Source organism: Platalea leucorodia (assembly GCF_965183815.1).
Source record: "Platalea leucorodia genome assembly, chromosome: 3".
Taxonomy (NCBI): domain Eukaryota; kingdom Metazoa; phylum Chordata; class Aves; order Pelecaniformes; family Threskiornithidae; genus Platalea; species Platalea leucorodia.
In genome coordinates, this window is record NC_138825.1 from 103,837,269 (window position 1) to 103,852,638 (window position 15,370).

Consider the following 15,370-nt stretch of genomic DNA (forward strand, 5'->3'; position numbering starts at 1 on the left):
AATGTTACATCACAGCATGAATGTGGCCTTCCTAATAAGTATGTAAGCTAGATATTAATAGCATGTCTATATATTAGTGTAGGGGCTCAGGAGAAAAAAGCCTGTTATAAAAGAGTGATGACAGAAGAACTGGTGATTTTTAACATCTGGATTACTTATCAATGCATATAACCTCTATACCCTTTAGATATTTGCACAATACCAAATGAAGCAATAGTAGACTTATAATTTTCATGCAGTTACAGAACCTCTTGGGAATCTTGCTCATGGCTTGGATGGGCTTGTTCTTCACTGGGTAAAAAACTGATTGGATGGCCAGGTCCAAAGAATTGTGGTGAACGGAGTTAAATCCAGCTGGTAGCCAGTCACAAGTGGTGCTCCCCAGGGCTCAGTGTTGGGGCCAGTTCTGTTTAATATCTTTATCAATGATCTGGACGATGGGATCGAGTGTACCCTCAGTAAGTTTGTAGACAACACTAAGTTAGGCAGGAGTGTTGATCTGCTGGAGGGTAGGAAGACCCTACAGAGGGACCTGGACAGGCTGGATTGATGGGCCAAGGCCAACTGCATGAGGTTCAACAAGGCTAAGTGCCGAGTCCTGCAGTTGGGTAAAAACAACCCCAGGCAACACTACGGGCTAGGGGAAGAGTGGCTGGAGAGCTGCCTGGCAGAAAGGGACCTCGAGGTGTTTGCTGACAACCAGCTGAATATGAGCCAGCAGAGTGCCCAGGTGGCCAAGAATGTCTATAGCATCCTGGCTTGTATTAGGAATAGTGTGGCCAGCAGGACCAGGGAAGTGATCGTCCCCCTGCACTTGGCACTGGTGAGACCGCACCTCGAGTACTGTGTTCAGTTTTGGTCCCCTCACTACAAGAAAGACATTGAGGTGCTGTAGCGTGTCCAAAGAAGGGCAACAAAGTTGGTGAAGGGTCTAGAGCACAAGTCTTATGAGGAGTGGCTGAGGGAGCTGGGGTTGTTTAGTCTGGAGAAAAGGAGGCTGAGGGGAGACCTTATTGCTCTATACAACTACCTGAAAGGAGGTTGTAGTGAGGTGGGGGTCAGTCTCTTCTCCCAAGTAACAAGCGATAGGACGAGAGGAAACGGCCTCAAGTTGCACCAGGGGAAGTTTAGATTGGATATTAGGAGCAATTTCTTCATCGAAAAGGTATTCAGGCACTGGACCTGGCTGCCCAGGGAAGTGGCTGAGTCCCCATCGCTGGAGGTATTCAAAAGACGGGTAGACATGGTGCTTAGGGACATGATTTAGTGGTGGACTTGGCAGTGCTAGTTTAATGGTTGGACTTGCTGATCTTAAAGGTCTTTTGCAACCTAAACAATTCTATGATTCTATGATTCTAAGTAAAACAACTTGGAAAGGAGACAAGTTGAAAAGTTGACAGTCTGTCTAAATGTTCATTTTACTAGATGGTACATGAGTGCTTAAATGTCTGATGTTTTGTTTAATTAGGATCAAGTATATTTGGCATGATAAAAAGGTTGTTAGTTTCAAATACATAAAATAATTTCTGAGGCTGCAGGATCAAAAGTGTAAAGAACATTTTGGCGCTTATTAAACATCTGTCATTGTTTTTAAAATTTAGAACTTTGTACATAAGTAATGATGATTAACAGGAAAATGAATATTAAAAGGCATCAGTCCTTTGTAATTGGTGCATACTTGACCCAGACAAAATGGGAAAAATGTTGTTTGCTGAGATATTATATTGCATAACCTATTAAGGAGAAAACAAAGCTACTCAGAGATTTGTTGAAAAAAAGATACTAATTAATGACAGAGATGGGCTTATGCTCATGTACTTGAAAGAATTATGATTCTTTAACTGATATGCACTATAGTGATCCATTTTTTAAAGCTGTTTTTATTTGTCAAATAAGAAATAACTTCTCTGAGGTCATGACCATGCTTTCCTTCCCCTGTGGCCAAGTGTACATTTAGTAAACTGCACTAATATGGGATGTCAGGTAAATTGTCAGAGTGGTGCCTGGGGAGTGCTTACACAGTACTCATTAGTAGTCACAGCCATTACTTTAGTTCTTGGATGGATGCTTATAAATTCTGGTGGGAAAAAAGTCCACCACTGTTAAAAAACCTGCCATGTCTTTTACTTCATTTAGATATGGTAACCATCCCATGGTATGAGTTGTACTATTTGGGAATGGAAACAAGATAAAAAAAAATTATGAATAATAAAATGTGAAACACCGCTCCTGTATTTGTAGTGTGCTTGTTATCATAACCCATTAATTCTTATACAGGGATGTTTTACAGTTTCTGTGATTTGTCTAAGTGATCACCTATTTGCTAGAACATGCATAAAACCATTTTACCAATCTAAAATGTTTGTTTCTCATTTTGCTCATTCTTTTTCCAACCTGTCTCCTGCAAATTTATAACACAGAAAAAAAGGACTTTTCCACTTGTACAACTTGGTAACTGTTTCAATTTTGCAAATGTTTAGTTGCCCCTGCTGTTTCTTGTAGTGGTATACTCTCTTGGTGTGGACAGAAGGAGTAGATGAAGTGACTGATACAGAAAATGGATTGCCTGAACATTATGGGCACAAAGGTTGCATAGTGGTGGTAGTAATGGAGCTCTTTTATCTTAGGAAACTCTTAGGAAAGATTGTACCATTTGAAATGAGCTAACAAAATCATTTTAATGAAATATTAATATATCCTGGAATTGTAACAGAAAAAATGAAAAAAACCTGCCACCCCCCCACCCCAAAAAATAGAGCAGGGAGGATGGACTGTTCTCACTCACACATATCATTTATAGGAGGTATGGAAGACACTGTGCCCCTCTATTTAAAACAATAGAAAGTGATTATCAAACATAAAGAAATAATATTTTATGTTCTTAGTCTTTTTGGCCTGTAATTTGTAACACTATCCTAAACCCCAAGTACTTGAAGTGCTACATACTGCTCAAAATACAGAAAGACATAGTCACTGCTTTCCCAGAGACTGTTGGAGAATGGTGCAGCCAAATATAAGTAACAATAACATTAGCTCATCAGCCAACAAAGTGGTAAAAAACAGTTTTACAATGTCATATAGGCTTTTAATACATTACATCTTTTTTTCTCTGAATGCTCCTCATTGGTCTGATCATATCTTTCAGACACAAGAGCAAAGTTACACCTTGAAAAGACATCACATGAAGAGTTGAGATGGTTATGAATCAGTTTAAGAACGAATCAGTTGTCTGATGCATGAGCACACAAGAAAGTATACATAGCTCATATTAGAAAGAAAGACAATAATTTATTATTAATGTTTCACATTTTTCAAGGACTAACCTTGCAGTACCAGATATGAGCAGAAGGGTGTAGTGTAGCAGTTTTTTTAAAAAGTCTTTGGTCTGGATTCAAGAAGTTTAAACTTGGTTGAATGAAGATGATATAAGTGGTAGAGGGACTTACTTGTAGATAGACAGCAATGTCATTCATGATGATTGTGACGCTGGTTTTGTGACTTCTTATTTTGGCTTTTGCTCACAATTGCGTTAAGTTGTTTGAAAAAGACATGTTTGGGTGGGGCAGCCTGGAGTGGTAGGAAACAGAGTGCAATTCAGTGATTTAAGGACAGTAGCCTCCAGAGGTGGGATCTTCTTTCCTTGGGAAGACTGCAATGTTTACTGCAACTCAAAATCTTGAATACCTGAAGTCAGTAGAAGAGACCTGGTATCTTCCACAAATCCATAGTGGATGTAGAGTTGTGTATCCACTTTCTGGATGATTACTTGCTTTAAGTCATACCAAACTGATTGTTCTGCTCAGTTTAACATTGCTTTTTTAACTAATTTATTTTTTTACAAAGCAAAATCCATATCCAAACTCAGGAGACTGAACATAGGTGAGATATTTGGCTTAGATTCAGTTTGAGCGTACTCTGAGAAAGTTATTGCTTGCCCCTGAAACGGGAACTTCAGGGCTACATAAAACTGCTATTTCATTCAGCCAGCTGGGTAAACATAGCATTTGCATGCTGCAGGATATTAAGACTATAAAACAATGTTATTTATATTATGATACTTACCCTACTGCGCAAAAGGCATCAAAGTGCATAAAGAAATTTGTTGTGATAACCAGAACATTAAAGTGAGAAAAGGAGTTGCTAGCTCTTTTGATGCATTAACTGGACCAAAAAAAAAAAAAAAAAAAAAAAAGAAGGGAAAAAAAGAAAGAAAGAAAAGCTTGTGTTCGTTTCCTCTCAGGCCATATTTTATATGAAGGAAACTGACAGGAAGCCAACATAATCATGACGCATCTCAGTGGGCGGATTCTTGTAAAAATAAAGAAACAAAGTGCCTTCATATATTAACTTATGAGTAAATAATATTGCCTCTGGTTAGAATGCTCTTTTAAAAATATTGTGCTTTTAAATATAGATGTTTAGTATCTACACCTTAAAGCTTTTATTTCATCATTCCCTTACAGCTTCTATTGCATCAACCTGTAATGATCCCGGGACACCACAGAATGGCACTAGATACGGAGACAGCAGAGAGCCTGGAGACACTACCACCTTTCAATGTGACCCTGGCTATCAACTTCAAGGACAGGCTAAAATTACATGTGTGCAACTGAATAACAGATTCTTCTGGCAACCTGATCCTCCTACATGCATAGGTAATAAGAAATGTTAGTCTCTGTTGAAGATTAATACAGATCAGGTTTCTTGTTCAACTAGTGGGCATACGACGCTCATACTGGAGTGATGTTCTTTGCAGAATCCAGTTATTTCATACTTAGAGTTAATGACAGCTGCATTCCCAAGGTTAACACTATTTTTGGATGTCATTTTCTCACTCTATTCTATTCTTTAAACTTCATACAAGTTTAAAATTGACAAAGTCTAATAGAAATAATTGAATGGAAGAGGTGGTTTAGTTAAAAAAAGATTTCTCATTGACATGGTCTCGTTAGAATGGTCTTCTATGTAATAATTTAGTTACATAAACTGCAGTCCATTATTTATTCTGAAAATTTTCTGAATTCTCTTATAGATTAAATACCCATCCTGTGCAATCCCTAGGAAGCTAAAGATATTTTTTCTGAAGCAGGATGCTTGTTGGGAAAGGTAGATGCAGAGAAGGGGGTCAAAGTGACAATGCTGTTGAAAGAAATGAGATATATTTCCATAACACCAGGAGAGGGTGGGAGATTGTCTTTCCTCAAAACAAGTCTTGATTCTTCATTCCATAGTCCTATATGGCATAAATGTTTCTCTGAGGTACTGGTCAGTAGACTAATAATTACAGGCTTAGAAGTCTTGCTGAAATGTATTTTAAGGTCATTAGTGTAGCTCTTCTGAGATTAGAGTTAATCAACATCTGTGAAAAATTATCTGCTAGGTATAGTAGTTTTTTAAATCTTTATGATTTTGTAGCTAGAAAAATTATCTGCTAGGTATAGTAGTTTTTTAAATCTTTATGATTTTGTAGCCTATATAATTGATTTATAATTAAATGAAGACTTATTTTAATGATTCAAAAAACCAGATACAATATGTTTTAATAGCACTGGAATAACGATAATGGTTTTTCTTTCTATAAGACATTTTGGAGAGGCTCTTTCCAAAACAACAAATCCCCAAACAACTGCAGTCCCTCTGTTTCTCTAAAGTATTTACAGATATCTCAAAAATACTGAGAAGGATTCAGGATAATGCAGGATGGTGCCTCTAACTCCATATCATCTAGCAGAACTGGAGCAGCGTACAATCTGAACATTGTCTTCTGGATACCTTGTGTGCAATATATAAATAACAGTATGAAAATGTTTACTAAACATACTGGGATTATTCACAAATTAAAAATATTTAAATAAAAATAAAAGATAAAAGACATCTGGTGCCTAAAAGTCTAGAAGAGTCATACTCTTTCTGTAAATACCAATTATAATCACTATATTTCTTTACAGTCTAGTAAAAAAAAACAAACCCAAAACCAAAAGAAAGAAGGAAATAAAGAAGGAAAGAAAGAGAGAGAACCTTTGGGCAAAAAGTATATACATATTGTTATTCTTCCATATATTCAAGGTGACTTTGAAAGGGAAAGTGTATTAAAGTAATCTTTACTCTAGACATGACAATATTAGAAAACTTAAGGGTTTTTTAAAGCCATTATATGTAATTTTAAAAATTACCATAAAGTCTTTATTTCAGTATGCTGACTTATAAATGAAAAATGATTTACATTTAATAACTGTACTACTCAGTACTCTGAACATTGTGCAACTTCCATTTTCTGCTCTATTCGTACTTTATAACTTTGATCATGGTTATCTCAGGCTGAATCATCAGCACACTTAAGAAACATGTGAAACATTTCCTGGAACTGTTATTTATGAATAAAACCAAAAAGAAATAAAAATTAAAGAAAAAAACCCCCACAAAAGCCCACACCCTGGATCAAAAATAATGACTAAAATATCAGAACTACAGACACAACCCCCCCCAGATACATAAATATACTAAATGCTTAAATAAATAGACAAATGAATAAATAAGGGGGGGCGGAGGGGGAGGAGTTTAATTTGTTTTCATAAATACCACAAGGGGAATATCTTCATTAATGTTTTCATTTTGGTTAGGAGCATGGTTTCCAAGTAAATTTTCTTGCTCACATTGATTTCGAATTTTTTTGGAGCTTTTGAATGAAGCTAAACTGCAAGATGTCTTCTATGAGTGCATCTGATGTACTCCAACCACTAGTGAGCATTCAGTCTATTGGACCAGACTAGAAATGGCCTGAAAACATCCTTCTTTAAAATTTTTAATGCAGATTCCAAATCCTTAGTACCAACTGTTTTGCACAGACGTGTTCCTATCGGTCTGTGTGACTTGGTAATGTACATGCAGCCTGCATTGACTCCTATGTGATTATCAAGTTTGGAAGTTGAATTGCTTATCTGTTTAAAAGTAACATTCAATTTATGGTAACTAAATGATTATATTTGATTTTTGATTTGGGTAATACATTTACTGAGTGAGTCAAACTGGTTTGTGTTACATCTATGGTCAAAAGAAACTGTACCCTGAATCTTGCTATTGAGCTTTCCCAGTTCTTAAAGTACTTCCAGTATATAAGAAATACTTCAGCTTGATAGAGATGGGATTAAGTAACAGCAGGAATATACAGGACTTCCTATTTAGCTTCATATTTTTATTCCTTTACAAAGAGCTTTTCTTGTGCTTCTTTTGAATTTGAAGAGAGCTCAATTTTTTTAGGGAAAATACAAAAATGTTTGCTAACTGGAAATGGGAAAGCTCTGTTTTGTTTTGTTTTGTTTTTTTAATTATTATTATTTTTGGTAAATGTAGCAGTCAATTTACTCCTATTTAACAGCTAATATATGCTTGTGACCATATTCCTGTTTCTTTTTACATTGTGACAGCTGCATGTGGAGGAAACCTGACAGGCCCAGCAGGAGTTATTTTATCACCAAACTATCCACAGCCTTATCCTCCTGGGAAAGAATGTGACTGGAGAATAAAAGTAAACCCTGACTTTGTCATTGCCTTGATATTCAAAAGGTACCATTTCTAGATGAATGCCTCTGTTAAACAGGATTTTAAATGTCACATCTGAAAATGGCATTATTTTTCACTTCTTAAAGCTTCTAATTATATTCTCTGGCTAAGTCCTGGAACATACATCTAATATGTGCTATAGCATTGCTTCTAAATACCGTAAAAGAAAATAATACAATCATATGGCACTTTTGATATTGAATATATTACTAAGCAACAAAACTTTCTGTGACCTATGAAATAAAAATCTTTGAAAAGCAATGTCAATTTGTAGAAATGCTTGATTTACGTTGTACCTTATAGTAGAAATTTGAACTGTAGTGGAAACTCTGTAACTCAGTTCTTAAAAGTTTTTACACATATGGGCTAAATACACTTTGCTTGGAGTGCATAGATCAGGAAAAAAAAAAAGAAAGTCTACTTAAACAAGAGATAAAAGACATCTAGATAATGTTGTCTCATAATTTTAAAAAGGTTTTATTTATTCAACTTTACATTATCAACCTATATTTGTTGCACAGATTTTTAACACAAATTGAAGTTCAGGTACATAGTCATATTCATGCATTCAATTTATCATTTCTATTTCAATCTGACCTATATAATCATCTTGCCTGCTATATCTATGGATGCAAATGCAAATTTTTTTCTTTTTTTTTTAATTCTCTGTCCTAAGCGTGATTTTTAAGCTGAGAATGGTAACATTGCTGTTGACTTCAGTGGGATGGTGATCAGTTCTGGTTCTTTTAGGAAAAGATGATGGCATGTTCAGAATTTTGCTGTATAATATTTGCACCCTTTTTTTGAAAAAGACCCACCAAAACAAACAAAAAACCCCCAGTTTCTTTCGGTGACTGACTGCAATGTGTTTTCTAATAAGATATTGATATACAAGAAATTAAAGACTGAAAGGCTAAGGTACTTGAAATTATATAATCAAGAATATGATAATTCTGTTCTTCAGGTATTTGATCAAATAGCATTAAGGGATGAGAATAGTTCTCCACTAATTACACTTTTGAAAATGTCACATGATAGGTGTGGTAAGCAGCATATTTCTGTGGACAGCCTAAATAATCAGCTCAAATGCTCTATTTCAAGTAAGACGAAAGAAACTTACAGTTACTCAGGATTCAGGTTTGTTTGTGAATTCTATTTTAAGGAATACAAGCATAAGCAATGTAATGGAATTTGCAGTTTATGCTCTACTTCCAGTACATGTGATTCTATAATTCTATGAATATTCTTGGGAACTCATCCATCTTCTGACTGATGGTGATATAGGCCCTTTTAAGGTGTAGATTGTGGGACTGTTAATCTTGTAAATATTTTCAGAAAACTGCAAAAAAAAAAAAAGGAAAATTGGAAATTAGAAATTAAGAAGGAGGGGAAAACCAGCACTATTATCTGTATACAGATGGGTGTCAAACAGAAAAAATGGAAAACTTTGACTATTCTTTTTAAGAAAAACTGTATTTTTAGTATAAATGGACCATAAGAGTAATATGGATTCATATTTAATGAAAAAGTGTGCAAATACATGCTGGTAACTTTGTAATAGAGAAGTAAATTGAGATAGTTTTACAAATATATTTAATGTTAGAACACACATAGCTTAATACACTATCACAAACCCTCTCTGATTTATATGAAATGTCAGTGCTGAAATAACTCCATCTCTGCAATCCTTTCAATAACTTCCTTGATTTTTAGAATAGAATAGAATAGTTCAGTTGGAAAGGACCTACAATGATCATCTAGTCCCACTGCCTGACCACTTCAGGGCTGACCAAAAGTTAAACCATGTTGTTAAGGGCATTGTCCAAATGCCTCTTAAACACTGACAGGCCTGGGGGCATCAACCACCTCTCTAGGAAGCCTGTTCTAGTGTTTGACCACCCTCTCAGTAAAGAAATGCTTCCTAATGTCCATTCTAAACCTCCCCTGGCGTGGCTTTGAACTATTCCCACACGTCCCATCACTGTATCCCAGGGAGAAGAGCTCAGCACCTCCCTCTCCACTTCCCCTCCTCAGGAAGCTGTAGAGAGCAATGAGGTCACCCCTCAGCCTCCTTTTCTCCACACTAGACAAATCTAGAGTCCTTAGCCACTCCTCATAGGACATGCCTTCCAGCCCTTTCACCAGCTTTTTTGCCCTCCTCTGGAGATATTCAAGGTCCTTCACATCCTTCTTAAATTGTGGGGCCCAGAACTGCACACAGTACTCCAGATGAGGCCACACCAACGCTGAACACAGTGGGATAATCACCTCTTTTGACCAGCTGATTATGCTGTGTTTGATGCACCCCAGGATGCGGTTTGCCCTCTTGGCTTCCAGAGCACACTGCTGACTCGTATTCAGCCTGCTGTCAACCAGCACCCCCAGATCCCACTGCCTTCCCTTCATCCACTAGGTGGGTGACCTTATCATAGAAGGATATCAAATTAGTTAAACAGGATTTTCCCTTTGTGAACCCATGTTGACTGTGCCTGAGGATTGCATTATTCTTTAAATGCCTTTCAACCATACCCAGTATAATCTTCTCCATATTTTTTCCAGGAACTGAGGTTAGACTAATAGGTCTGTAGTTCCTTGAGTCTTCCCTCAGGCCCTTTTTGTAGATTGGAATAACATTGTTTAGCTTCCAGTCAGCAGGGACCTCCTCAGACTCCCAAGACCTTTGGTAGATGATCAAGAAGGGTAATGTTTCTCTGACATCTGCAAAATCTACTTTCTTAACATACCATTTTCTGTTCATTTTATCTAAAATTTTTCATTCTTAGGCAGTATGCTACAGCTAAGACCTTTACTATTCTCAAGGGACTGGCTTTGAGAAGACGGCAATGCCTGAATAGGATGAGAATGTGGGCTGAGAATAGAGAGATGCAATATATTTTGTCAAACGTGTTGGCTACAGAAAGATTGAAAACCATTGTCCTGTACTATTTGCTTTTCCTTGTTTTTGGTCTGTAGACTGCTATTTCTTTCAACTCACCTAACTCTAAACTAAAAACTATCTGTCTTAGTGAAAGTTTCAAAACTTTTTTCTGGCTTCTCTTGCCTCTTGAAAATAAGGCATGAAATATTGTTCATTATATGAAGCCATTTCCATTTGACATTACTTAGGAAAAATTTTTCTGCTGATTTCTTAGATAAAGATATTGTTCCTTTTGTCTTACATGATTTGGAAAAGTTTGTGTCCAATGGTACTAACTGATGTAATAGAAAGAAAAACAGCTGACCACCACACTTGCAAAAAACTCCAAATATTTATTTATTTTGTTTTGCAAAAATAATTAGAAAGAAAAAAGTCCACTCACTTGACTGAGTCCTTGCCTGCTTTTTTTTTAATGTAGTTTTACTTATATTTTCTTCAGTGTTCCCAGTATATACTTTTATCTAGCTCTGTATAAATTTCTCATATAAATGCCTGTGTTTTTATCTTTACACTGTCTCAGAACTCATCTCAATTAAATTCCTCTGAAAGATGTTCCATTCATATTGTCATCATAATTGTGTTGTATAAACATATAAATGTCATCAAATATGGCATAGAATAGGTGGTTTAGTGAGAATAATAATTCACTTTATCATAATCCTCTGATATAATTTGTGTATGAATAAAGGTAAGTTCCAGGATAGTGGTCTGTCCATATGAAAGCATCTTGTTTCTAAAATGGTGAATTTAGGTTTTCAATGGGTGGATTTAATATCATCCAGCTTAGCCAGCTAAAGCTGGACTTTTAATTTAAGCTAGTTGTCTGGATCATTCCTGTGGTCACTGGTAAGAGGCAGGCTTTCTGCAGCAGGTGATTCATTCCAACTTGAGAAGGTGTTTAAGATAGGTGGGAGGATATGCTGCCTTTTCATTGACTGTAGGCGGAGCCTGATAGTAGATCTTTTGGAAAGCTGAAGGTGTAAAAATCAATGGTAAAGAGAACTTCATTGAAAGTTAGTAAATTTTCACTGCGAATCATATTTAAAAAGACTTATTTCTGGAGAAGAAAAGGTGTTAGGCAGAAGATTGGCAGCCACAGTCACAGTAGCGTTTAACTCATGAAAAAGGAATGAAGACTTAATTATCTTTCTGCTTTATTTTCAGTTTCAATATGGAACCCAGTTATGATTTTCTACATATTTATGAAGGGGAAGATTCCAACAGTCCTCTAATTGGCAGTTTTCAAGGCTCACAGGCTCCTGAAAGAATAGAGAGCAGTGGTAACAGTCTGTTTCTGGCTTTTCGCAGTGATGCTTCTGTTGGAATGTCAGGATTTGCCATTGACTATAAAGGTACTGTTCTCACCATAATCTATAGAATCATAAAGGGAAAGAAATGCTATTTAGTATTTATTGAGACTCAAATCTGTTTACTTGTAGATGTACTCATACTGAACTGCCAAATACCTCTTTGCATCGATGTAGGTTTTAAAAACTGTAAATGTGTGGAGGAACACAGAAATCCTTTTTCATGAAATCTCTTTCACATTACTTATGCACATTTTCATCTTCCAGAAGAAAAAGTAGATATAGATGATGCACATCAAAAGTAGCATTTGGAAAAGAGTTGTAGAATAATGGAATTGTCTTACCCTATTAGAATACTTGACTGCGGCTGCTTCCATGCTGATACACACCAATACATTTTCCTTCCCACTTTATTGTTGAATCTACATATACATTTTTGAATAAGTACTGCAGGACAATATTTGCATTTTTTGGGGGGTACCTATTACTAGCCAGAGAATGGGTTACGCCGTCTGTTTATTAAAGACATACACTCACTTTAAATGCTGTTTTCTTTTCTGGTCACAGATGCCACCTCTGGCTTGATTGTCATCTCTGCTGAGATTTATCAAGCTGTTTTTCACCAAAAGAGGTGCTGCCTCAGCTTCTTATTCTTGACAATGGAAGCAAACCGCATTAATGTACATGTCAAAAATGAAGGAACAAAAATATCTAAAGAATATAGAAATAACATAGCAATGAAAAAGAGGGAAGTTAACAAGAACTATTAAATCATTTTTGTATTTAGTCTTCATCTTTCATCCAGCATCGTGCATTATTCTCCATGTTGGCAAGGTTTTTCTTCCCAAAGTAATTGTCATATTGCCATAGATGAAATGATAGTCTGTTTGTTCCTATCTGAACTTGAAACAACATACAAATAAAATGGGAAAACAATTTGTTCCAGGAAGTCTTGTTGGCCTGCAAGGAAAGAAAATGACAAATTGAGCAGAAGATAAAGAGATAAAGATGACCGTTGAAAATGTGCATACACATTTTCACTGTGTGCGTGTTTTCTGTTCTCAGCATAGTCTGATATGTATGCCTCTATGTAACTGGAAATTAAATGAAAGAATAAGAAAATAAAAATATATAAGAGCAGAACAGTATATTTTTAAAAGTTATTATATTCAATGGACAGTATTTTTGTGCCTAATAATTCAATATTTTTATTAAGCACATTATTTAATATTTTATATAAAATTTATTACTTTACATTTCTGATTATGGATATCCAGTTTTGCTTTCTGATAATATTCCTTGAGTATTTCATTAAAGTATGTGCTTTATTAGCATTTAGTAAGGGAAGGAGGCATGCTATAAACTTTGACTATGAATTTGACTCTGGAATTTTTTAATAAAAAATCTTTGCCTCGTATAATGATCTTTGTTTATATTAGGTGCATCCTTCCCTCCTAAACAGTTCACATATTTAGCAAAATACTGTTTATAGAAGTAATATTACACAATATTTTCATAGATTTTAAAAGCATTAAATTTTGTTTAAGCCTTTTATAGGAAGAAGTATTGCATAGTTCCCAACAGTATAGTAATAGTAATATTTTGTTTTCATTTATTTGGTTATAAAGAATGTTCTGTGCCTTCTATTTGAAGATCGTCTTAATCATATTCTTGAAACAAAGTAATTTTTAATATGAATTATTTCTCCCATCCCTTTTCTTTGTATTTTAACTTGCCAAAGATAACGCATGAAATCCTACTCTTGTTAAAATCAATGTCTATACTCAGGTTGGCTTAAGATTTTGTACCTATTAACTTATGCAAGAAAATAACTCTTATGCTTATTTTGTCAGCCTTCAAGCTCAAGTTATTGTTAGATCTTCTTAATTATGAAACATAAAGGAACAATACATTTTTAATGTTTAAATTATTCCATAGTATCGCAGCTTTCTAACCAGAAGCTATTGAGTGTGAGTGTGATACTTGGTTAAAAAACATAATAGTGTTAAGTGGTGAGTTCTAGAAATGGTAGTTTTTCTTCTACACTACTAAACTTCATTGGTGTCATTCAGCTTTTGAAGAGTTCAACTAACAGAAGGTAGGAAGAAAATGCTGTTAGTTAGATTCTCTCAATATAATTTCCTTGGCCAGATAACCAATCTAATGCAAACATCCATGATCTTGTAGTAAGCATACAGAAACAAGAAAAATATTTTAATAGGTTGTTGAGAAATGTAACCTGACTGGAAAAAAACACTGATAATTGTTTAATTTTATTTTTTTAATTGACAGCGTATATAGATTTACTTTAATTCATTTTAACAGAAAAGCCACGGGAAGCTTGTTTTGATCCTGGAAACATCATGAATGGGACAAGAATTGGAACAGACTTTAAGCTTGGTTCAACTATTACTTACCAGTGTGATTCTGGATATAAGATTATCGATCCTTCAACTATAACGTGTGTAATTGGTGCAGATGGAAAGCCAGCATGGAACAGAGCATTGCCATCTTGTAATGGTATGTACTGTTTTCTTACCATTTCCCTTGTCCCTCCCAGTGAATTCAGAATTTCTCAGTCCCAGAGGCTATTTATACTATTTCTACACATATAGTTTGTATTGAAAAAAATCTGAAGTTCAAATATAGAAATTATGATGATATGAGTTTTGGACTATAGCTTAGTCATTAATGCATTGTTTTAACTATTTCAAAATATGTTTAAATTCTGAAATCAACATATATTTTCATGTTCATAAGAATGACCACAGTGTAATATGTAAGTTTCCATGGTTTCCCCTTTACATCAGTTTTAGTGGAAGGCTTTGTGATCTGTAAGAGAATCCATATAAAATAGACTAAATACTAATTATGAAGTATTACTGGCCTATCCATTGTTTCTTTTTATTCTCTTTGTATTGTCTGTTGCCAATTTATTTTTTCTTAGACTGCAAGTAGGGGCAGTCCTTTCAACAAAATGGAGCTTCAATACATGAGTGATTTATAATAATAGGGATTTATCTGTGCTCCCACACAGTCTCAAGATGTATTATTTTCAGGTATTACCTTCCTAGTGACAGCAATTTAGAACTGCCTTTTAAAAGGATGTAGCAACTTAGACGATGCATATACTATTTGAATTGTGCTCAGAGCAAAGACTGGGGACTGGAAATAGGTTAAGTTGTTAGACTTCAGTTGTTAGACTATTTCTAGGCATGATTCTGGTCCAGACCTTATAGCACTCTTTAGAATTTATTACTCACAGTGTGGGAGTAAGCATGGGACACAGGCTGTTCCTAGTAGGCCACCCGCATATGTTTCTGAAAGTGAGAGTAGCAGTACTAGTACTAGTACTGTTACAGGTATTTGCTGTGGCCAATCATGCTGTTTCATCTCAAGGCCATAGAATAGGCTCTTGTAGTGTTTAGTGTCCAGTGTAACCGTAGCCTAAGTTGCGGTCTATACTCCTAAAGAAAAAAGACAAGGGAAGCTGATGCAGTGGGTTGCTGATTATCCATAGTGCTTAATTGCTACTTCTCTCCATGACTTCAGCTATGAAAACACC

At 35.4% G+C, this 15,370-nt stretch overlaps 1 protein-coding gene across 1 annotated transcript in view; it reads left to right on the forward strand.

The window, feature by feature from the left end:
• The window catches only part of CSMD1 (CUB and Sushi multiple domains 1), a gene marked incomplete at both ends in the record, with an annotated part of 1,257,610 nt that overhangs the window by 1,033,673 nt on the left and 208,567 nt on the right, over window positions 1-15,370 (forward strand). Inside the window, 4 exons of the mRNA XM_082305706.1 lie at window positions 4,464-4,655; window positions 7,425-7,563; window positions 11,663-11,850; window positions 14,131-14,325. Of these exons, the coding sequence (XP_082161832.1) occupies window positions 4,464-4,655; window positions 7,425-7,563; window positions 11,663-11,850; window positions 14,131-14,325 (714 nt within the window). The remainder of the gene's footprint in view (window positions 1-4,463; window positions 4,656-7,424; window positions 7,564-11,662; window positions 11,851-14,130; window positions 14,326-15,370) is intronic.